The sequence below is a fragment of the Chelonoidis abingdonii genome, chromosome 9 (genome assembly GCF_003597395.2).
Source record: "Chelonoidis abingdonii isolate Lonesome George chromosome 9, CheloAbing_2.0, whole genome shotgun sequence".
NCBI lineage: Eukaryota > Metazoa > Chordata > Testudines > Testudinidae > Chelonoidis > Chelonoidis abingdonii.
In genome coordinates this window covers 43,348,936-43,372,902 of record NC_133777.1, presented here as the reverse complement: position 1 = coordinate 43,372,902, position 23,967 = coordinate 43,348,936, and the positions used below count along the sequence as shown (strand labels likewise).

Here is a 23,967-nt window from a genome sequence, read left to right as displayed (position 1 = left end):
TTTATTTTTAATTTAAATTAACAATTAAAATATTTAAAATAATTTTTAGATTTTAAGAAAAGGTTGAGAAAAGGGCAACTAACAATGAATAGGGTTGGAGAGGGCCCATATGAGGAAAGTATCTCACAAGAGGCTAGGACTCTTGCAGCTTGGAAAGAGGGACTAAAGGAGGGATAGAGAGAGGATAATCAAAATCGAGTGATGTGGAGAAAGTGGATCAGCGAATAAGTTATTACATATTGCGCGCTGATATACAAGAATAAGGTCAGCCATGATGAAATTAATAGACAACAGGTTAAAACAATAAAGTTCTTGCTTGCATCGGCAGCACACGTCAACTTGTGGAAACTGCCTGAGGCCTGAGGAGGTTGTGAAGGCTAGGAGCTATAACAGTGTTTAAAAGACGAACTGGATAAATCTATGGGCTTAATTTATTTTTAATTTAAATTAACAATTAAAATATTTAAAATAATTTTTAGATTTTAAGAAAAGGTTGAGAAAAGGGCAACTAACAATGAATAGGGTTGGAGAGGGCCCATATGAGGAAAGTATCTCACAAGAGGCTAGGACTCTTGCAGCTTGGAAAGAGGGACTAAAGGAGGGATAGAGAGAGGATAATCAAAATCGAGTGATGTGGAGAAAGTGGATCAGCGAATAAGTTATTACATATTGCGCGCTGATATACAAGAATAAGGTCAGCCATGATGAAATTAATAGACAACAGGTTAAAACAATAAAGTTCTTGCTTGCATCGGCAGCACACGTCAACTTGTGGAAACTGCCTGAGGCCTGAGGAGGTTGTGAAGGCTAGGAGCTATAACAGTGTTTAAAAGACGAACTGGATAAATCTATGGGCTTAAAGTTTATCAATTAATTCCAAAACTTCCTCTAGTGACACTGCAATCTGTGACAGTTCCTCAGATTTGTCACCTACAAAGACCAGCTCAGGTTTGGGAATCTCCCTCACATCCTCAGTCATGAAGACTGAAGCAAAGAATCCATTTAGTTTCTCTGCAATGACTTTATCGTCTTTAAGCGCTCCTTTTGTATCTCGATCATCAAGGGTATTTGAATATTTACTGTGTTATTCTCCATCCCATTCCTTATGCATCTTAACATCATGTTTGCTCTTTTGATAGTAGCTGCGCATTGCGAAGAGGCTTTCATTGAGCTGTCCACAGTGATGCCCAGAGCTCTTTCTTGGGTTGATATTATAAACTCAGAACCTGGAAAGGTGAATGTGGAGAGAAAAATGTGAGCTGCCCAATGTCCATTACTTTGCATCAGTTACACTGAATTTCATCTGCCATCGTGTTGCCCATTCACTTAGCTGGGTTAGGTCTCTCTGAAATTCCTCAGTCTTCTGTGGTCTTTACTAACCTAAACAACTGTGTCTTCTGCAAATTTTGTCATCTCACTGCACATTCAATTTTGAGATCATTAGTAAATATTAAAATTTCATGAAAGCTAATGTTAAAATTATATAATACACAGGTTAAGAAAAGAGTGTCTGTACATCTGGCTATAGTGCTTAGATTAGCCACAAATACAAAGTTTGTTTTAAAAGTCTTAAGAGAGGGCATAGCCCAGAACCTCAAGGAGACCAGGGGCATCCTAGCCACCTCACACCGAAGGAGGTAATTGTCTCACCACAAGAGCATGCTCCTCAGCCACCCCTCAATTTCCAAACCCAACTCAAAAGTATAATCTAAGGTATGATTTTCAAACAATAAATCTACAGTAATCCCAGAAAAGAGAGAGAGGTAGATAGCTACATGTCAGTGAACTCATACTATTGGACAGTGAGGTAAGCTGTGTTTCTGGCTTGAGCACATGCACAGCCTGACTATAGATTGCCCCCTAGCGTGCAGTTTCTTCCATTGCTAATGCTTCATCCGGTATCTGCAAGCTAGATGCTGACTGCAGCTTGGCAAATGCTGCTGCAAATATTTACTCTATTTTTAAAAACAACTTTGATTTGCATTATTGGCCCTTTACTTTTCATGAACTTTTCAGCAGGAACTTTACTGGCGGGAGTGATAGACTCAAGGAGTGCAACCTATTTAGCTTAACAGAGAAAGTTAAGGGGTAATTTGATCAGTCTGAAAGCGCCTACATAGGGAACAAATATTTGATAACAGGTTCTTCAGTGTATCAGACAAAGGTAGAACAAGATCCAATGGCTAGAAACTGAAGTCAGACAAATTCAGACTGAAAAAAAAATCTGAGGGTAATTTACACTAGAGCAGTTTACCGAGGGTTGTGATAGATCTGTCACTAGCAATTTTAAAACCAAGATCGGATGTTTTCCTAAAAGATCTGCTGTAGTTCAAACAAAAATTATTTTGGGGAAGTTCTCAGGCCTGTCAGGATACCAGACTAGATTATCACAATGGTTCCTTCTGTCCTTTGAATTTATGAATCTGCTAATATTTGCTGCTTACAAGAATATTAATATTTCAGGCAGGCAAAAAACACTGCCTGAAGATCCCCAGCTAATGGGGTGAGCCTTTATTTTTTCTAATTTTCATTTCAATGTTTTCTATTTTAGAAGATACGGAGGATGACGTCAACAATATCATTTCTCCTGAAAGCTACATTCAATTCTTTTGAGTTCTTTGAAGATGTGTCTAAAGAAAACTTACAGCTGGGAGATATCATCTTATTTCCTATAAGAACCAGCCCAAAATTTAGCAGCTGGAAGCACGCCGGTGTTTACTATGGAAACAAGAAAGTTATACACTTTAACAGTAAGTTAGTGGGGTATTATTACTATCAATTATTTCTTAGCACCCAAAAATGTGCTAGATGCATCAGAAAAAACATTTAAACAGATGTACCCTGCCCCCAAAAGCTTACAGACTAAAATAAAACATGACAAAACAAGTGAAGATGATAAACAAACTAAGGGGATGGGTAGGACAAAGGTTACAGTAACACAAAGTTATTCAGCTAAACTGCATCTAAAAAGACTGTTCCAGGGACTCCAAAGCCATCTTCAACCCTAATACTATGAAGTACTGTGTGCTGTAGAAAGCACTTGGAATGACAGTTGGATATGATAAATTGTGTTGTAGGTGGAAGATTCACTTCAGTTGTTAGCTGAGTTCAGATACGTCCCTTCCTGTTTGCTTGGTGAGTTCTGAGCTGGGCATGCCCCTTCTTGTCTTCCAGATGACTTCTGGATTTGGGATTCCCCTTTAAATCTACTGGTTACTTTGGGTTTTTCATTAGCTGAATAGTTTACTTGGAACAAGCCACCACAGGGATGAGTGTGTTACAAATACCTTGTAATAACAAATAGCACCAAATATATATTTTTAAAATATGTATAACATGAAAAATGGGGACAATGATAGCAATGAGTACAAATTGGCAATTAGGCAATGCAGACAATTGATAAGGGAAGCTGAAGGTATGAATGAAAAAAGTCTATGGCCAGTAGGGTTAAGGACAAGAAGAAGGACTTATTTAAATATATCAGGACCAAGTGAAATCCTAGATTTTGGTATAAATCCGATTCTAGACAAAGCTGATAAAATTCCCAGTCATGATGCAGAAGAGGCAAAAGTTTTCCCTAAATATTTCTGTTCTGTGTTTGAAAAATACAGGATCATGTGTTCATATCTTAAAGTAATAAGAGATACTTTCTATTCCATCAGTAACTAAGGAAGATGTTAAAAAGCAACTACTAAAGTTTTATTTAAAAAATGTTAACTCAGCAAGACCCACTAGCGTGCACTCAAGAGTATTAAAAGAAATTGGTTCAGGGGCTCTCTGAACCAGTCATGGTGATTTTTAACAAATCTTGGAACACTGGGGAAATTCCAGAGGACTAGAGGGGGAAAAAAGCTAACTTTGTGCCAGTATTTTAAAAGGTAAATAGGGTGACTTGGGTAACTATAGGCTTGTTAGTCTGACATTGATCCTGGACAAAAGTCATGGAAAGGCCTGTAAATGATGCAATCTGTAGACAATTAAAGGATGGCAGCATAATTAAGCCAATCAAAGTTTTATGGAAAATAGAACTTGTAAAATAAACATGACAGTTTGTTTCTTTTTAATGAGACTACAAGTTTGGCTGATAAAAGGAACTGTGTGGACATAATATACTTAAACTTCTGTAAGACGTCTCATAGTGGGTAAGGCTAGAAGGGACCATCAGAGCACCCATTTTGACCTCCGGTATATCACAAGCCACTAAATACCACCCAGCCACTCTCACCCCAAACTCAACAACCAGAATTAGAGCAAACTATTATAGTCCTCTGGAGACTAGACTATGATGTGCCCCAGGCAGAGAATAGGAGGGCCCAAGGTGCACCAATGCACAACAAATATTGGTGGAGTAGTAAACAATGATGATCTCTTGGTAAGACACTCATTTGAACATTTGTTTTAATACAGCCAAATGCAAGTCCGATATCTAGGAACAAAAAATGTAGGCCTCACAGACTAGAGGACAGTAACCTGGAAAGACATAACACTGAAAAGGACTAAGGGGTCAGGACAGAAAACCAATTGACCATGTTCAAGTGTGATGCTGTAGCTAAGAGGGCAGATTCACTCCTCAGATGTATTTGCCTTAATCTCTAGTTTTGCTTGGCTTGATAGTGAGTCTTGAGCCCAAATTCCAAGGCTTTTTTGGTTTGATTGACAATCTTAATTTCTTTTCCAAGAAAGATATTGAGACTAGCCAGATACATAATACAGGGTGAGAGTTTCAAAGCTGCCTTGGGCATTCAAATCCCCTAAGGTAATGGGGTCTAGGTATCCAAATCCCTTAAGCAGTTTTGGACATTTCAGCCATAGCGCACGCTAGGTTTTATTTTAAGGAGGATCCCTATTGTCTAGACAAAGTTTTGAGCAGATAAAGGCGGGAGGATGGGGAAGAGCCAAGTGGAGCAATCAGGATGGCTTTTCTCTAGGTTGGCATCATGTGACTCACCACAACAATGGAAATAGGAGAGGTCCAGAGTTATGTAGTGTCCCACTTTGTCTGCAGGCCATCTGCTGGGGTTTACCTACTGGATTTCATATTTTGTTTCAGAAGTGCGGTTTTGTTGTACACACTGGGCACCGGTCCTGCCAGTGATCCTATCCCTTAGGAAGGCCAGTGCACACACTTCCGTGTCTCTCGCGTTTGTCTCCTGTCACGTCACAGTGTATGTTAACAGGCCACTGAAAGCTATTGGTTCTTTTAAAGGAGAAGGAATCTCGATACAAGGAATCGATGCTATGGAAGGACCCAGGGAGAAACATCAGATTCTGAGACTTAAACAAGGAATCAATGAAGAAGCTTTCCTGAAGAAGGCAGATGCCATGCTGAAAGCTAAGACAACGTACGACTGTTTCACAAACAACTGCATCCATTTTGCACTTTTCCTTTTGGATATGGAAGAGTTTTACCATGAAATAGTAAGTACGTGAATGGGGCAAACCAAGTGGAGTTGGAGGGGTTGTGAGCTTCATCCACTTTTCGGTTGAAGAGATGCTGGAAACCTCTGCAGCCCAGAGAGCAGATTGACATTGAGAGGGCACAAAATGGCTTAAGACTGCCTTAGGACCCCCTCTGCCTGGGCTGAAGGGTCTGAGCTGCACCCCTTGTAGGCACAGCACAGCAACTCCTCTCTAGCGTTTAGCTTCTTATAATGTTTAGTTGTCCTGATGATTCTCAGGCTGAAGCTCAGAAACAGCCTCTGGTTGGTGTGAAGATGAGTGGTACTTAGTTCATTCTCTTTGCTCTGTCTTACTAGCTAATGCTGATGGCACATGACTGTAGCTCTGTGTGATCTCTTTTAGTGCCATAAGCACAGGCACCAACTTCATGGGTGCTCTGGGGCTGGAGCACCAATGGAAAAAAATAGTGGGTGCTCAGCACCCACCGGCAGCCCCCAGCATCAGCTCCTCCCTTCTCCCCAGTGCCTTCTGTCCAATGCAGATCAGCTGTTTAGCAGCATGCAGGAGGCGCTGGAGGGTGGAGGAGAAGCGAGGGCAGGGCGCACTTGAGGAAGGAGGTGGCGGTGGAACGGGGTGGGAAGAGGCAGGGTGGAGGCAGCGTGGCAGCAGGAAGAGGCGGGGTGGGGGTGGGGGCTTGAGTGAAGGGTAGAGTGGGGACGGGCCCTGGGGCGGAGTGGGGGTCAAGCACCCCCAGCAACTCAGAAAGATGGCACCTTTGGTCATCAGCACATTGTGGGGACCAACCTAAGTTATTGCTTCCCAGCCCTACCAGCAGGGTGTCCAGACAGCCCTTGATAGGGCTTCGCCCAGCCTAAAGACATGCTAAAAAGTGATGAGCAGGCCCAGCAGTGCAGAGGAACGCAGTGCTGCACTAACAAGACACTGCAGCACAGCCAGAGGGAGGGCTAAGAGCATTATGTAGTTAAGTGCCTCATTGGGATGGTGAGGGTCAGGATTAACTCTCTCCTCTCATACTCCTGTTCCCACGCACATCCCTTTACACCCTGTGCACTTGTGAAGAAGGAACTGAACCTTACTACAGCTGAGTGAGGGTGACTATGCTAGCCCCCATTCTTACCTGCACGCACTCTTTGCTTCTGAGCAGCAGCCGTTTGCACTTTGGTGAGCACTACACAAGGACTTGCATAAACCTAGTCACCATTGCCGTGTGTGTTGTGGGCTGGCCGCTGCGTGCCTTCCTACTGGCAGCTTGTTCTGTCTCATTCTTTAACTTGGGAGCTTGCCCAACTTCCATGGGACAGTCAGTCTCAGTGTGAGAAATCTATAAACACAACTAGGGCTGGTCAGTGTAATAGCACATCTTTGCCAGAGTCGCCCCATAGAGGGGTTTGCCCGGGGCTCGTCCCTCTCCAGGGCGGTGGGGAACCACACCGCCTCAGTACTTCCTTTTGGTTGTTGACAGGGAATTAGCCTGGCCACGGGAGTCTCTCACCGCAGCAGCAGGAGAGACAAACACAAACAGTTATTCACAGCCGGCCTGTGATAGGTAGGCAATAGTGAGTCACGGGCTGAGGTCCTCAGGCAGGAGCTGAGTAACTGTTACATAATTAGCAGACCCCGTCCCTGGGTTGGAGCAAGGCAATAGAGTCAATGGCTCAGGCCGTCAGACAGTGGCTGAGCAAAGGCAGGTAAACAACCAGCCCAGGCCCTTGGCTCAGAGGGCCCTGGGAGGGGGGAGATGGCCAACCACGAGGTGGGTGGCAGTGGGGGACGCAGGCCCACCCCCTCCACTGCGACCCAGCCCAGGGCCCTAGCAGCAGCAGAAGGCCTGCTGCTGAGTCAGTGGGGATCCTGGCCACAACACACTGACATAGGCTCTGGCTGTGCTGCGGCCAGACTAGGATTGGCTGCCCCTGGGCTACTTCCTAATTCCCCCTCTAGAGGTACCTGGGTTTGGATGGTGTCCTCTGGGGGGTCAAGCACCCGGGCTCCTCAGGGTAACTGGCAAGGGTAGGCTTGGCAGCTTCTCTGGGTAACTTGCGATGGGCAGGCTTGACAACTCCTCCGGGCTCTGGTCAGCGTCGGGCATCAGCAGGTCAGGCCAGTCTTTGGGTCCGTCACCGGTTGCCAGGGTCTCCGAACCGGGAGCTAGGCCGCAGGCGTCTGGCCTCTCCGGCAGCTGCTCTTCTAGTGAGCTCTGGGGTTGGGCTTTTATACTTTGTGTCCTGTGCATTGACCTCTGGGGGGCGGGTGCAGGATTCACTGGCTTTGTCCACTTTGGTATCCAGAGAGGCTTATCCCTCTCTGGGGTGGCGGGGAACCACACCGCCTCGCTACACGCTCCCATGCAGCAATATGCAGAGTTTTATCGCGTTTGTCTGTTTGCAGTCCCCAGGACACAGTTATTGGAGAGTAATTTCACCTACAGAGTTGTTACAAACATTTCACAGTGAAATGAATGACCAGCGTGTTAGTAGATTTCAAACAATATTACGTCACCTTTTAAATAAGTATCATGACACCAGTATGAGGTGTAGTGAGTACATCAGGCCTGATAAGAAGAGTGACCTGCAAAAATGAGTCTGTGTCACAGCTGCACTGGTCTTAGTTCCTTGAGAGTCCTGGTTCCCCTCCCCTATGGAATTACAGACCAACTCAGGCCCCTGGTGGTACATAAATACAATGACACTTAACTTAATTCAATCAGGTTTGGCCAGGATATTGTAGGAAATTGGCATCTGTCACAACCAGCCCTAAACAAAATGCCGGAAAAAAAAAGATATCCCCCATGGGACCCTGTTAACATGCTTCTTTCTTTTGCAGGTTAGTGATGTAGAAGTTGACAATGGAAATGATGCGGGAGAAGAGGTGAGTATTCCTCACTACCCTGCATGCTACCAACCTAGAAAGAGTTACCATTAAATACAAGATCACCACCAGTTAAGGCTACCTAAGTGACGCATACAAGTCCTTAAAAGCAGGCAAACGACCAGTGAAGGGAAACGTTGTTCACCTGTCATAAGAACCATCATTGCACTAATATCTCTCACTGAGACTCCAGCCATCCACCGGGAAACTGGCTTCCACTTCGAAGACAGATGCACACACCAGTCCTGCAACTCGCACTCTAATGCAGACTTTTTCAGACTTTTCTCTCCAACACATAAGAGACAATCACATATTCTGATGCTCAAGGCATTACATATTCAAATTACTGCAGTTGGCCTCAGGGTTCTGTTACAGTGTCAGTTACAGGAATGTTGTGTGTTTGTCTAAGCTGGGATGTGGAAGCCAGTTTTCTAGCGATTAGTGCAATGATAGATGTTATGGACAGTGAACAATTTCTTCCCTGCCTTTAATGGCTTGCATGGGGGGAGGTGTCATTTTGGCAGCATTAAATGGTGGCTGGGGATGTGTTTTGGTGGTAACTTCCATGATTTTGGCATGCGTGTGGCAGGGGGTGAGCGGGACTGTTCAGGGGATTTTGGAGAAGAGGGGTGGACTGGTTACACTTTTGTGGAAGGGGCTCACCTCACCAAGACAGAACACAGCATCTGAGCGTCCGGGCTTGAAAGGAACACAATCACACGGCAATAAAGAACTAGATCTTCATCACTCAGAGATGCCTGTGCTGGGGCATGGTAGCTCTATCTGTGCTAAACACAAGGCGGGGAAGGTTCCTGTGGTTCCTAGGGTTTGGGAGGCAGAGATAATCAGGTAGGTAGTTGCTAAAACTTGCAGCCACAGATAAATGCTGGCACTGATTATAGTGTCCTTTCAAATTTGGGCCCTAACTGTTGTAGCTGAAATCACTGACGTTGACTAGCTTTAGACCAGCAGTGTCCATAGAAAATGAAAACCAGATAGCCAGGGCACATTGCTTAATGGGGTGGGTGGGGGTGGGGAATCTCACAGGCAGGTCCCAGCCTGTGAACGGTAGTTGGTTTTTCATTAGGGCGAGTTGTCAGAGGAGTTGGGCTGCGAGTGCAGTTCCTAGGGTAGCCTCAGAGTCAAAGCTCTGAAGGCTAGAAGGGACCATTATGACCATAGAACATAGACTTTAAGGTCAGAAGAGACCATAATGATTGTCTAGTCTGATCTCTGCACAATGCAGGCCACAGAATCTCACATACCCACTCCTGTAACAAACCCCTAACTTATGTCTGAGCTATTGAAGTCCTCAGATCATGGTTTAAAGGCTTCAAGGTCCAGAGAATCCTCCAGCAAGTGACCCATGCCCCACGCTGCAGAGGAAGGCGATCTCCCCCGCCCCCCCCAGGACCTCTGCCAATGTGCCCTGGAGGAAAATTCCTTCACAACCCCAAATAGGGTGATCAGTTAAACCCTGAGCATGTGGGCAAGACTCACCAGCCAGACACCCAGGAAAGAATTCTCTGTAGTAACTCAGATCCCACCCCGTCTAACATCCCATCAGAGGCCATTGGGCATATCTACCACTAATAGTTGAAGATCAATTAATTGCCAAAATTAGGCTAGCATATCATCCCTTCCATAAATTTATCAAGCTTAATCTTGAAGCCAGATATGGCTTTTGCCCCCACTACTTCCCTTGGAAGGCTATTCCAGAACTTCACTCTTCTGATGGTTAGAAACTTTTGTCTAATTTTGAGTCTAAACTTCCTGATGGACAGTTTATATCCATTTGTTCTTGTGTCCACATTGGCACTGAGCTTAAATAATAATTCTCCTTCTGGGATATTTATTCCTGATATATTTATAGAGAACAATCATATCTCCTCTCAGCCTTCTTTTGGTTAGGCTAAACAAGCCAAGCTCTTTGAGTTTCCTTTCGTAAGACAGGTTTTCCATTCCTCAGATCATCCTAGTAGCCCTTCTCTGTAGCTGTTCCAGTTTGAATTCATCCTTCTTAGACATGGGAGACAGAACTGCACACAATATTCCAGATGAAGTCTCACCAGTGCCTTGTATAATGGTACTAACACCTCCTTATCTCTACTGGAAATACCTCACCTAATGCATCCCAAGACTGCATTAGCTTTTTTTCACGGCCATATCACATTGGCGGCTCCTAGTCATCCTGTGGTCAACGAATACTCTGAGGTCCTTATCCTCTATTACTTCCAAATGATGCATCCCCAGTTTATAACAAAAATTCTTGTTGTTAATCCCTAAATGCATGACCTTGCGCTTTTCACTATTAAATTTCATCTTATTACTATTACTGCAGTTTACAAGATCATCCAGATCTTCCTGTGTGATATCCCAGTCCTTCTCTGTCTTGGCAATACCTCTCAGCTTTGTGTCATCCACAAACTTTATTAGCACATTCCTGCTTTTTGTGCCAAGGTCAGTAATAAAAAGATTGGTCCCAAAACTGATCCCTGAGGAACTCCACTAGTAACCTCCTTCCAGCCTGACAGTTCACCTTTCAGTGTGTGACCCGCTGTAGTCTCTCCTTTAACCTGGACTTCCTACATCAGAGGCCAGAGAACCTCTCCCAGAGAACTTCCTCCCTCTGGTTTCCTGTCACCTTGACAACAGGGCAAGCGGTGTCTCTGAAGGGGCCCGAGGAGTCCAGTTTTCAGTGTAGCCCCTCGTGGTGTGTCTACACTGCAATTGGACAGCGGCAGCTGGCCAGTGCCAGGTGGGTTGGGCTAAGGGGCCATTTAATTGTGGTGTAGCCATTCTGTCTCAGACTGCAGCCACAGCTCTAGGAGCCTGCGAGGGGGGAGGGCAAAAAAGCAAATACAGTACAGTATTGTGTTAAACGTAAACTACTAAAAAAATAAAAGGAAAGTTTAAAAAAAATTGACAAAGTAAAGAAAGTCTTTCTCTGTTTGTTTCCTTTAAATTAAGATGGTTAAAAGCAGCATTTTTCTTCTGCATAGTAAAGTCTCAAAGCTGTATTAAGTCAATGATAAGCTGTAAACTTCTGGAAGAACCATAATGTTTTGTTCAGAGTTCTCCATTCCATTCTCCATTCCCGAGGTGTTCGTAACTCTGAGGTGCTACTGTAGAGCATCCTGTGTCAGGTGCACGACAACATCTGTAATTTGGCTGCTCGTGCTGGGTACAGCACAAGTGGCAGCAGCCAAAGCTGCCAGCAGTGTTAGCAACCCCAAAGTGGGTTTGTTTCTAGCAGCACCGTGCACCTCACAGTTTTATACTGCTGCCCCTCACCACAGCATCTGACCATCTTCCATGTAAAATCAATAGCAATAACAAAGTTTCTGGTGGACTTCATGCAATCTTTGGTACTTCTCCCTTTTGAGGTGAAAAAATAAACGCCAAACAAGGGTATTTTAATTTTTAAATCTTATTCTTTTCCTCTCTGCATATCAGCAAGAGAGCAGTGAACAGACTTCATCTTTTCCAAGGTGCAGCAAGGCCCTCTTCTCCCCCTAACATGTCTGGAGTATTCTGCCTCCAGGCACCCCAACACGGGCAATTCACTGCCTTATCCCCTCTGCTGTGCCTGAAGAGGCACTGTTGATGCCATAGTTTGTAAGGCACATGGGAGCTTTCAGTCCTTATTGCATCGGTACTACATGATGGGTAGTGGTCTGCAGAATGAAATATCAGGCTTGGTTTGCCACTGCCTGCCCCTTGCATAGAGGTTATATCTTTTATTGGACCAACTTCGGTTGGTGAGAGAGACAAGCTTTTGAGCTACACAGAGCTCATCCTCATGTCTGGGAAACATACACCTCTACCCCGATATAACGCGACCCAATATAACGCGGGTTCAAATACAACATGGTAAAGTTCTGACACACTGCTCTGAGCAGCGTGTTAAGGGTGCCGGCCACGCCGGGGCCAAGTGGTTCGATAAGGGGCAGAGGGTCTCGATGGCGGTCAGGAGCGGTGGGAGGGCACTTTTGGGGGCCCTGCAGTCCCAGAGTGGCCAGGGGGATTAGCGGGGGCCGAAAGCAGCCCCAGCCCGCTCCACTCTACCAGCTCCCAGCCGCAGCACTCTGCTTCCCACTGCAGGTGAGTACCGGGGGCATCCTTTCCCCAACCTCCCCGCACTCACTGGCGGCGGGAAGTGGAGCAGCCCAGCCCGAGCCAGCTCCACTCCACCAGCTCCCATCTGTGGCGCTCCATTTCCTGCCGCAGGTGAGTGCAGGACCTTTCCCCAGCTGCCCCCCAGCAACACAGCGTGGGCCAGGGCAAGGAAAGCGAGCAGGCTGGGGCCGCGGCACTCCACTTCCCACCGCAGGTGAGTGCAGGGGGCATCCTTTCCCGCAGCTGGGAGGTGGTGGAGTGGAGCGGGCTGAGGCCGGGCTGCTCCGCTTTCCACTGTTGCTGGTGAGTGTCTGTCAGGGGGTGGGGGTGAGGTGGGTGGATAGGGGTTGGAGCAGTCAGAGTACAGGGGGGGTGGGGTCCTGAGGGTAATTAGCTCTCTGGAGGGGGCGGTCAGGGAACAAGGAACGGGGGGGCCAATGCAAGTTTGATATAACGTGGTCTCACCTATAACACGCTGAGATTGTTTGTCTCCCGAGGGGTAGAGGTGTACTTAGAGTGTCACAGGGTGAAACAGATTGTTTAGGATAAGTAGTTAATACATATTTCATGGGACCATTCAAGGTGAAGTGGACCATTAACAACCCTACAGTCATGGGGAGGAAACAGATGGGGAGTTGATAGTGGGTTACTAATTGTTGTAATAAGCCATGAAGCCAGTGTCTCTGTTCAGTCCATGATTTCTAGTGTCTAGCAGAGTTATGAATTTAAACTCCCAGGCTCCTCTTTCTTTTGAAAGTGTTGTGCAGGTTGTCTTTGAGGACGAGGCCTGATAGGACAGATATGGAGTTATCATTGTGTGAAAAGTGTTCACCCACAGGTGATAGGGTGTTTTTGTCTTTTATCACTTTCCTGTGTGAATTCATTTGCGAGCTTAGTGATTGTCCAGTTTCACTCAGATAGTTGTTGTTGGGGCACTTAATGCATCGGATGAAGTACACTATATGTTGTGATAGGACCATAGATCTTGGAAGTTGCATTGTGGGGGGTGTTGAACATTGTAGCAATGGTGATATATTTGCAGGTTTTGCATCTCTTGTTCTGGCAGATTTTGATGCTGCTTTGGGTTGATATGCCCTGGTCTGTGGGGAGCTTGCTTCTAATGATGAGCTTGGAGAGGTTGGGAGGGGTGTGTTTGAAGGCCAGAAGAGGAAGTTCAGGAAAAATTTCTTTCAGGATGAGGACCCCATTGAGGATGGGTCGTTGTTGTCTGGTGATACCCTGTATGGGTTCCACTGTGGGGTGATAGGTGACAACTAGGGGTGTGCGGTCAGAGAGGGGTTGATTTTTGTATTGAAGCAGGTTCTCTCGAGGCATTTGAGTGGCCAATCCCATGTTGCGATCTACTTCTTTGATGGCATGTCCATGTTTGGTGAAGGTGGTTTTGAGTTTAAGGTTTATATCCCAGACTTTCTACTTGGCACATAGTCTGCGGTATCTGAGTGGCTGGCTTTAGATAACAGACTTTGTGGTGTGTTTGGGGTGGTTACTGGATCTTTGAAGGTTATATGGTGGTCTGTGGGTTTTTTGTACATGGTTTTCTGTTTGGATTCCATTGCTGAAGCTGATCGTGATATCCAGGAAGTTGATGCTGGTGTGAGAGTGTTCCAGAGAGAGTTTAATGGATGGGTAATGATTGTTGAAACTGTGATGGAAATCTACGAGGGAGTTTAAGTTGTCTGTCCAGAGGATGAAAATGTCATCAATAAATTTCAGGTATTTCATTGGATTTGTGGTGCCCTTGTCCAGGAATTCTTCTGTAAGTTAGCTCATGAAGAGTTTGGTGTATTGGGGAGCTATCCTAGCAGCTGGAAGCACACCGGTGTTTACTATGGAAGCAAGAAAGTTAATCACTTTAACGGTAAGTTAGTAGGTATTATTACTATCAATTATTTCTTAGCATCCAAAAGTGTGCTAGATGCATCAGAAAAAACATTTAAACAGATGGACCCTGCCCCCAAAAGCTTACAGACTAAATTAAAACATGACAAAACAAGTGAAGATAGCAAACAAACTAAGGGGATGGGTAGGACAAAGCTTACAGTAACACAAAGATATTCAGTTAAACTGTTTCTAAAAAGACTGTTCCGGGGACTCCAAAGCCATCTTCAACCCTAACATTCTGAAGTACTGTGTGCTGTAGAAAGCAGTTGGAATGACAGTTGGATATGATAAATTGTGTTGTAGGTGGAAGATTCACTTCAGTTGTTAGCTGAGTTCAGATATGTCCCTTCCTGTTTGCTTGGTGAGTTCTGAGCTGGGCATGCCCCTTCTTGTCTTCCAGATGACTTCTGGATTTGGGATTCCCCTTCAAATCTACTGGTTACTTTGGGTTTTTCATTAGCTGAATAGTTTACTTGGAACCAGCCACCACAGGGATGAGTGTGTTACAAATACCTTGTAATAACAAATAGCACCAAATATATATATTTAAAAATATGTATAACAAATGGAAAATGGGGACAATGATAGCAATGAGTACAAATTGGCAGTTAGGCAATGCAGACAATTGATAAGGGAAGCTGAAGGTATGAATGAAAAAAGTCTACGGCCAGTAGGGTTAAGGACAAGAAGGAGGACTTATTTAAATATATCAGGACCAAGTGAAATCCTAGATTTTGGTATAGATCCGATTCTAGACAAAGCTGATAAAATTCCCAGTCATGATGCAGAAGAGGCAAAAGTTTTCCCTAAATATTTCTGTTCTGTGTTTTGAAAAAAGCAGGATCATGTGTTCATATCTTAAAATAATAAGAGATACTTTCTATTCCATCAGTAACTAAGGAAGATGTTAAAGAGCAACTACTGAAGTTTTAGTTAAAAAATGCTAACTCAGCAAGACTCACTAGCGTGCACTCAAGAGTATTAAAAGAAATTGGTTCAGGGGCTCTCTGAACCAGTCATGGTGATTTTTAACAAATCATGGAACACTGGAGAAATTCCAGAGGGGAAAAAAAAGCTAACTTTGTGCCAGTATTTTAAAAAGTAAATAGGGTGACTTGGGTAACTATAGGCTTGTTAGTCTGACATTGATCCTGCACAAGAGTCATGGAAAAGCCTGTAAATGATGCAATCTGTAGACAATTAAAGGATGGCAGCATAATTAAGCCAATCAAAAAGGTTTTATGGAAAATAGAACTTGTAAAATAAACATGACAGTTTTTCTTTTTAATGAGACTACAAGTTTGGCTGATAAAAGGAACTGTGTGGACATAATATACTTAAACTTCTGTAAGACGTTTCATAGTGGGTAAGGCCAGAAGGGACCACCAAGGCATCCATTTTGACCTCCGGTATATCACAAGCCACTAAATACCACCCAGCCACTCTCACCCCAAACTCAACAACCAGAATTAGAGCAAACTAATATAGTCCTCTGGAGACTAGACTATGATGTGCCTCAGGCAGAGAATAGGAGGGCCCAAGGTGCACCAATGCACAACAAATATTGGTGGAGTAGTAAACAATGATGATCTCTTGGTAAGACAGACTCATTTGAACATTTGTTTTAATACAGCCAAATGCGAAGTCCGATATCTAGGAACAAAAAATCTAGGTCTCACAGACTAGAGGACAGTATCCTGGAAAGACATAACACTGAAAAGGACTAAGGGGTCAGGACAGAAAACCAATTGACCATGTTCTTCAAGTGTGATGCTGTAGCTAAGAGGGCAGATGCACTCCTCAAATGGATTTGCCTTAATCTCTAGTTTTGCTTGGCTTGATAGTGAGTCTTGAGCCCAAATTCCAAGGCTTTTTTGGTTCGATTGACAATCTTAATTTCTTTTCCAAGAAAGATATTGAGACTAGCCAGATACATAATACAGGGTGAGAGTTTCAAAGCTGCCTTGGGTATTCAAATCCCCTAAGGTAATGGGGTCTAGGTATCCAAATCCCTTAAGCAGTTTTGGAAATTTCAGCCATAGCGCAATGCTCGGTTTTATTTTAAGGAGGATCCCTATTGTCTAGACAAAGTTTTGAGCAGATAAAGGCGGGAGGATGGGGAAGAGTCAAGTGAGCAATCAGGATGGCTTTTCTCTAGGTTGGCGTCATGTGACTCACCACAACAATGGAAATAGGAGAGGTCCAGAGTTATGTAGCGTCCCACTTTGTCTGCAGGCCATCTGCTGGGGTTTACTTACTGGATTTCATATTTTGTTTCAGAAGTGCAGTTTTGTTGTACACACTGGGCACCGGTCCTGCCAGTGATCCTATCCCTTGTATGATATTGGATCTGTTCCTCTTAGGAAGGCCAATGCACACATTTCCATCTCTCTCGTGTTTGTCTCCTGTCACGTCACAGTGTATGTTAACAGGCCACTGAAAGCTATTGGTTCTTTTAAAGGACAAGTCTACATACAAGGAATTGATGCTATGGAAAGAATCAAGGGGAAATATCAGATTCTGAGACTTAAACAAGGAATCAATGAAGAAGCTTTCCTGAAGAAGGCAGATGCCATGCTGAATGCTAAGACAACGTACAACTGTTTCACAAACAACTGCATCCATTTTGCACTTTTCCTTTTGGATATGGAAGAGTTTTACCATGAAATAGTAAGTACATGAATGGGGCAAACCAAGTGGAGTTGGAGGGGTTGTGAGCTTCATCCACTTTTCCGCTGAAGTGATGCTGGAAGCCTCTGCAGTCCAGAGAGCAGATTGACATTCAGAGGGCACAAAATGGCTTAAGACTGCCTTAGGACCCCCTCTGCCTGGGCTGAGGGGTCTGAGCTGCACCCCTTGTAGGCACAGCACAGCAACCCCTCTCTAGCGTTTGGCATCTCATAATATTTAGTTGTCCTAATGAATTCTCAGGCTGAAGCTCAGATACAGCCTCCTGAAAACAGCCTCTAGTTGGTGTGAGGATGAGTGGTACTGAGTTCATTCTCTTTGCTCTCTCTTACTAGCTAATGCTGATGGCACATGACTGTAGCTCTGTGTGATTACTTTTAGTGTCATATGCACAGGCACCAACTTCATGGGTGCTCCGGGGCTGGAGCACCAATGGAAAAAAATAGTGGGTCTCAGCACCCACCGGCAGCCCCCAGCATCAGCTCCTCCCTTCTCCCCAGTGCCTCCTGTCCAATGCAGATCAGCTGTTTAGCGGCATGCAGGAGGTGCTGGAGGGTGTGGGAGGAGCGAGAGAAGGGCGCACTTGAGGAAGAAGGTGGTGGTGGAATGGGGTGGGAGGAGGCAGGGTGGAGGCAGAGCGGCAGCAGGAAGAGGCTGGGTGGGGGTGGGGGCTTGAGGGAAGGGGTGGAGTGGGGATGGGCGCTGGGGCGGAGTGGGGGTCAAGCACCCCCAGCGATTCAGAAAGATGGTGCCTTGGTCATAAACACATTGTGGGAACGAACCTAAGTTATTGCTTCCCAGCCCTACCAGCAGGGTTTCCAGGCAGCCCTTGATGGGGCTTCACCCAGCCTAAACACAAGCTAAAAAGTGATGAGCAGGCCCAGCAGTGCAGGGGAACACAGTGCTGCACTAACAAGACATTGCAGCACAGCCAGAGGGAGGGCTAAGAGCATTGTGTAGTTAAGTGCCTCATTGGGATGGTGAGGGTCAGGATTAACTGCCTTCTCTCATACTCCTGTCCCCACGCACATCCCTTTACACCCTGTGCACTTGTGAAGAAGGAACTGAACCTTACTACTGCTGAGTGAGGGTGACTATGCTAGCCCCCATTCTTCCCTGCACGCACCCAGAGCTGCTGAGCAGCAGCCATTTGCACTTTGGTGAGCACTACACAAGGACTTGCATGAACCTAGTCATCATCGCCGTGTGCGTTGTGGGCTGGCCGCTGCGTGCCTTCCTACTGGCAGCTTGTTCTGTCTCATTCTTTAACTCTGGAGCTTGCATGGGAGAGTCAATCTCAGTGTGAGAAATCTATAAATACAACTAGAGCTGGTCAGTGTAATGGCGCATCCTTGCCAGATCTGCCTCTGTAGAGGGGTTTGGCCGGGGCTCGTCCCTGTCCAGGGCAGTTGGGAACCACACCAGCTCAGTACTTCCTTTTGGTTGTTGACAGGGAATTAGCCTGGCCACGGGAGTCTCTCACCGCAGCAGCAGGAGAGGCAAACACGAACAGTTATTCACAGCCGGCCCGTGATAGGTAGGCAATAGTGAGTCACGGGCTGAGGTCCTCAGGCAGGAGCTGAGCAACTGTTGTATAATTAGCAGACCCTGTCCCTGGGTTGGGGCAAGGCAGTAGAGTCAATGGCTCAGGCCCTCAGACAGTGGCTGAGCAAAGGCAGGTAAACAACCAGCCCAGGCCCTCGGCTCAGACGGCCCTGGGAGAAGGGGTGATGGCCACCCGCGAGGTGGGTGGCAGTGGGGGACGCAGGCCCACCCCCTCCACTGCGACCCAGCCCAGAGCTCTAGCAGCAGCAGAAGGCCTGCTGCTGAGTCAGTGGGGATCCTGGCCACAACACACTGACATAGGCTCTGGCTGTGCTGCGGCCAGACTAGGGTCGGCTGCCCCCGGGCTACTTCCTAATTCCCCCTCTAGAGGTACCTGGGTTTGGACGGTGTCCTCCGGGGGGTCAAGCACCCAGGCTCCTTAGGGTAACTGGCAAGGGTAGGCTTGGCAGCTTCTCTGGGTAACTTGCGATGGGCAGGCTTGACAACTCCTCCGGGCTCTGGTCAGCATCAGGCATCAGCAGGTCAGGTCAGTCTTTGGGTCTGCCGCCGGTTGCCAGCGTCTCTGAACTGGGAGCTAGGCCGCCGGCGTCTGTCCTCTCCGGCAACTGCTCTTCTAGTGAGCTCTGGGGTTGGCTTTTATACTTCGTGTCCTATGTCTTGAAGTCTGGGGGGGGCGGGCGCAGGATTCGCTGGCTTTGCCCACTTTGATATCCAGAGAGGCTCATCCCTCTCTGGGGTGGCGGGGAACCACACCGCCTCGCTACACGCTCCCATGCAGCAATATGCAGGGTTTTATCACGTTTGTCTGTTTGCAGTCTCCAGGGCACAGTTATCAGACAGTAATTTCACCCACAGAGTTGTTACAAACATTTCACAGTGAAATTAATGACCAGCGTGTTAGTAGATTTCAAACAATGTTACATGTCACCTTTTAAATAAGTATCATAACACTAGTATGAGGTGTAGTGAGTATGTCAGGCCTAATTAGAAGAGTGACCTGTAAAAATGAGTCTGTCACACCTGCACTGGTCTTAGTTCCTTGAGGGTCCTGGTTCCCCTCCCCTATGGAATTACAGACCAACTCAGGCCCATGGTGGTACATAAATACAGTGACATGTAGAGGTTGGTGTATTGGAGAGCTATCCTATGCCTCTTGCATAGTATTCAGACAAATGCAAAGTGGACATAAAAACTAACAGTCTGACTTGTCAACAATTTACATCCACTTTACACTCAAGGAAAATACAGTGGAGAATCAGGACCGTTATTCTCAGGTATAAAATGCTGGAAGAAGTTAGGTATCTGAAGCCTGCTCTACACTTAAAAGCTAAGTCAATCTAAATTCACATCCTACAGTGCTGCAATTAAGCTGATCTAATCCTGAGTGTCGACATGGCTAGGTTGACAGAATTCTATGCCACTCAGAAGTGGATTACCTACAATAACAGAAAAACCTTGTCTTTTGCTGAAGAAAGTATCTATACCATGGCACTACAGTTGTATAGCTGCAATGCCATAGCACAGACAGAGGCGACGTGTGTGGGTGAGCACATGAAGTCATGTGTTTGCCCAGATTTCTGCCCTGGGGAGAGGCAGGAGCCAGGGCCAGCTCTAGCCATTTCACCGCCCCGAGCACGGTGGCACGCCGCAGGGGGCGCTTTGCCGCTCGGCGGTCCCGCGGGTCCAGTGGACCTCCCACAGGCGTGCCTGCAGATGCTCCACCGGAGCCGCGGGTCCGGCGGACCCTCCGCAGGGACGCCTGCGGGAGGTCCACCGGAGCCACCTGCCACCCTCCTGGCAACCAGCAGAGCGCCCCCCGCGGCGTGCCGCCCCAAGCACGCACTTGGCACGCTGGGGCCTGGAGCCGGCCCTGGCAGGAGCAGCTCAGAGCTGCAGGGAAGGGAGACTGAGCACACAATGGGGGAGCATCATTCGTGCTGTTCTGGGGGGCAGCCAAAGCTTTAAATTGTGTCCCCCCACGATCAGCAGGTATGGGTCATCTCTGAGCACAGAAAGAAATCTTCTCTAGAGTCAATCACAAAGTAGCCCAGAGAATGAAAACAGGGGAGAGCCATGAGTCTACTGCATTAGTGCTGCCCCTACAGCCATGGGATTTCTTCATAAACTTGTTTGTTTCTCAATTCTATTCTCTTCTAGGTGCCCCTGAACATGACAGGACAAGTGGATCAGAATGAGTGCAACAGAGCCAGACAATTCCAGAATAACATGTCACAGAGAGAGATTCCCTTACGTCATTTTCCATAAGGACATAAAAAATAATGCTTGTTAGGATATAGATATTCAAGTCTGTCTGTAAAGGCCTCTACTTTAAGAATTTAGGTATGTTTATCATTTAGCTAGTTTTAGAGCTATAAAACAAAGAATCAAAATCACCGTCTGCCTGTGTATGGGCCTTCTCTCACTGTGATAGTCTGAGGCCTGGTTCTTAGGCTAAGGCCCTTGCTAAGCAGCAGAAGCAGTCATAAGCTGGGAAGCGTAGGGTCACATCCTCACATTCCAAACTAGTCATATTGAAATACGGTGCTATTGGGCTGTTAGGAATACAATCCTGGCCTGATGATGTCTATCATCACCAGATAAAGATGGTTAAAGAAAACTTAGTTTGATAGCATCCTGTCTGGCAAGAAATCACTAATCAATAGTTGTGGTTGTGAAACTCTCATTTCTGTATGTTTTATCTCTATGGCCCCCACTTTTCTATTGTTAATCTGTCTGGTTCTCTAATGGTTTCTGTCTGCTGTATAATTAATTTTGTTAGGTGCAAGTTAATTAGGGTAGTGGTATATAATTGGTTAGAGAATTATGTTACAGTATGTTAGGATTAGTTAGATTTCAGTAGAATGATTGGTTAAGGTATAGCTGAAAATATTACTATATAAATTAGGGGCAAACAGGAAGTAAGTTGTGATTCGAAAATAAGGAAAAAGGAACTTGGATATTGTTGCTCTCTGTTCACACGAGAAGGATGAGGGAAGTGGGAGGGTGAAGGAATAAGCCCTCTAACAATGCTGTACAAAACACTGTCTGAAGCAGAGGTTGCATGATAGGCTGCATGGTGTAATAGGCAAGGCCTCTTCCCAACTCTGGGGTCACTTCCCAACTCTGCCACTGAGCCTGTTTGGGGCCTCGAGATGCTACTTAACCCAATAAACAAACAAGCAGTAAATAACCAAGTATTTCTCAGGAAATCTTGGCCTACGTGTGGTACTTCGGGGCATTCCAGGAGGGTTGTGTTGTGTTTTGTTTACAGTAAGCTGGACAGTGCTGGCTTTTTGTGGGTTTTAAAGCAATACATCAATATTTAAAATCCTAAAAGCAAATTACATCTTGTAGCCCCACCTACAATAAAAAAATAAAACTGTGTTGCAAGTGGCAATTTTCTGAATATTTCACTATCCCTGCAGCCTCTGTGCTCAACATAGTTCTATAATAATTCTGCAGTTTTAGTATAATACCATCCAAAAACACATTAAAACAGCCTTTTTCCTTTTTTTAAAAATAGGAAATTACACACACAAAGCTACATTAAAATAACATTAAGGTCGCAAAGTTGAGCACCAGAATTCAGGTTTGCTGTGGATCCTTAATTCAGCACTTGTGTGAGCATGCATTATGATATAGACTTTAGTTACATGATCATATACTATTTTGTTCCACAGCACCCCGTCTCATTCAGTGCATGGGATAGAGGGGGCTCTGAGAATGAATCAAGGTTGTGTCAGCAGGGCCGGCTTTAGGCATATTCCACCAATTTCCCCCAAATCGGGCCCTGCGCCCAGTGAGAATCCCTTCCCTGGCTAGAGGCACCTTTTTTAATTTTTACTCACCTGGCAGCACTTTGGTCTTCAGCGGCGGGTCCTTCACTCTCTCTGGGTCTTTGACGGCACTTCAGCGGCAGGTCCTTCGCTTACTCTGGGTCTTCGGCGACACTTTGGCAGCGGGTCCTTCAGTGCCACTGAGGACCTGGAGCGAGTGAAGGACCCACCGCCGAAGTGCCACCAAAGACTCAGAGCACCGCCTGGTGAATACAAGCCCCACATGTTGTTGTTTTTTTACACGTGGCTTTTTTTTTTTTTTTTCCAAGTCATCTCTGCCAGGGTTCCATCAAAACTGTTTGAATTGGGCCCCGCACTTCCTAAAACCGGCCCTGTGTGTAGGGAGCGAGACTGTTGGCTGTAGGACCCTGCCTTGTTCACTCTAGAAGTTGAAAAGTGCAGTGAGTAGTTAAGGAGGAAGAGACCCGTAGGAAGAGAAAGTATTGTCTTATGAGTAAGACTGTTAAGTGTCACTCTGGAGAACTGGAGTCTGTTCCTGCCTCCGCCACAGAGTTCCTGTGCAGTGCTCAGTAGGTCACTTCACCCAGACTTTTCCCAGGGATTCCTAATTGCCTGTTCCAGGAACTCCTCTTGAGACACCGGGATCTGCTCATCAGAACTGCTGACACACACAGCTGCTCCTGAAACCAGTAGGAACTGTGGATGCCCAAGCAGTGTGGTCTTGGCGGGGGATGAGTGGAGTTGAGAGCCAGGCAGGCCTGTGTTCTGATCCTCGCCACTGATTCACTGGTAAGTCTTCCTGTCTTGGTTTCCACCTGTGAGAAATGGGGTTGGTGATGCTTCCCTGGCTGGCTGGGGAGATGAGTTCCTGAATGTTTGTAAGTCCCTCACCTACAAGGGTGATGAGCCCAGGAGGTAGGTAGTCTGTATTCAGGGCAGGGTTTGGATAGGGAGCAGTAAATAAAGTGGGGGGCACACAATGAATGATGTGGATGAGAAAAAATGTTGACTAGCTGCCTCCTTGACTACCGACAAGCAAGTGAACATTTAAGAAGCCATCAGTTACACCACAATAGGGGCTAGTTGCATGTGAAGCTACATCACTTGGCTCTGGCCTCTCTGTACAGCTGAGATGGTTCTGAAGGCCTGAGGGGTTTGGTCTATGGTAACACCCCAGCAGGGGCAAGGGGTCATTTACACTGGCTGTGGGCACAGTTCATGATAAGAGGCAATGAAAAGTTGTGCCCGGGGGAGCTTGAAAGGGGCCTCCTCCCTCAGGGACATGGAAGAGAAAAATTGTTGGCAATTGTCTGATCTGAAATGTCACAAGAATTTCAGGCCAAGCAGTAAAAATCCTCTCTGGTGCTTCTTAGGGGTGTGGGGAACAAATGCGGAGTGAGTGAGTATGGGGCAGTGTGCGTGTTCAGAGGGTATCTTTAAATTCTGTCTGGTTACTCATCTCCTCTAGCAGTTGTTCCAGCAGCTAGGGGTAGCCAGAGTACAACAGTGTCCCAGCCGCACACCCCCAGGGAATCAGAGACAACCCTCGGCTGGTTCTCTGCAGCAGCAGGAACTGCATAGTAAGAGGGTCTTTTAACTGCGCTCT

General features: G+C 46.1%; 1 protein-coding gene across 4 annotated transcripts in view; it reads left to right on the top strand.

Annotated features, from left to right (window-relative positions):
- LOC116831271 (uncharacterized) overlaps positions 1-21,961 on the top strand; it is a 27,897-nt gene extending 5,936 nt beyond the window's left edge. For 3 of the 4 annotated variants that reach the window (XM_075069462.1, XM_075069464.1, XM_075069463.1), the window contains exons 4-9: positions 2,552-2,750; positions 5,207-5,418; positions 8,245-8,289; positions 14,143-14,287; positions 16,772-16,980; positions 20,722-21,961. In XM_075069462.1, the coding sequence (XP_074925563.1) occupies positions 2,552-2,750; positions 5,207-5,418; positions 8,245-8,289; positions 14,143-14,287; positions 16,772-16,980; positions 20,722-20,829 (918 nt within the window). In that variant the 3' untranslated portion in view covers positions 20,830-21,961. The remainder of the gene's footprint in view (positions 1-2,551; positions 2,751-5,206; positions 5,419-8,244; positions 8,290-14,142; positions 14,288-16,771; positions 16,981-20,721) is intronic. The other variant, XM_075069465.1, reaches the window with a different exon arrangement.
- The last annotated feature ends 2,006 nt before the right edge of the window (positions 21,962-23,967 follow it).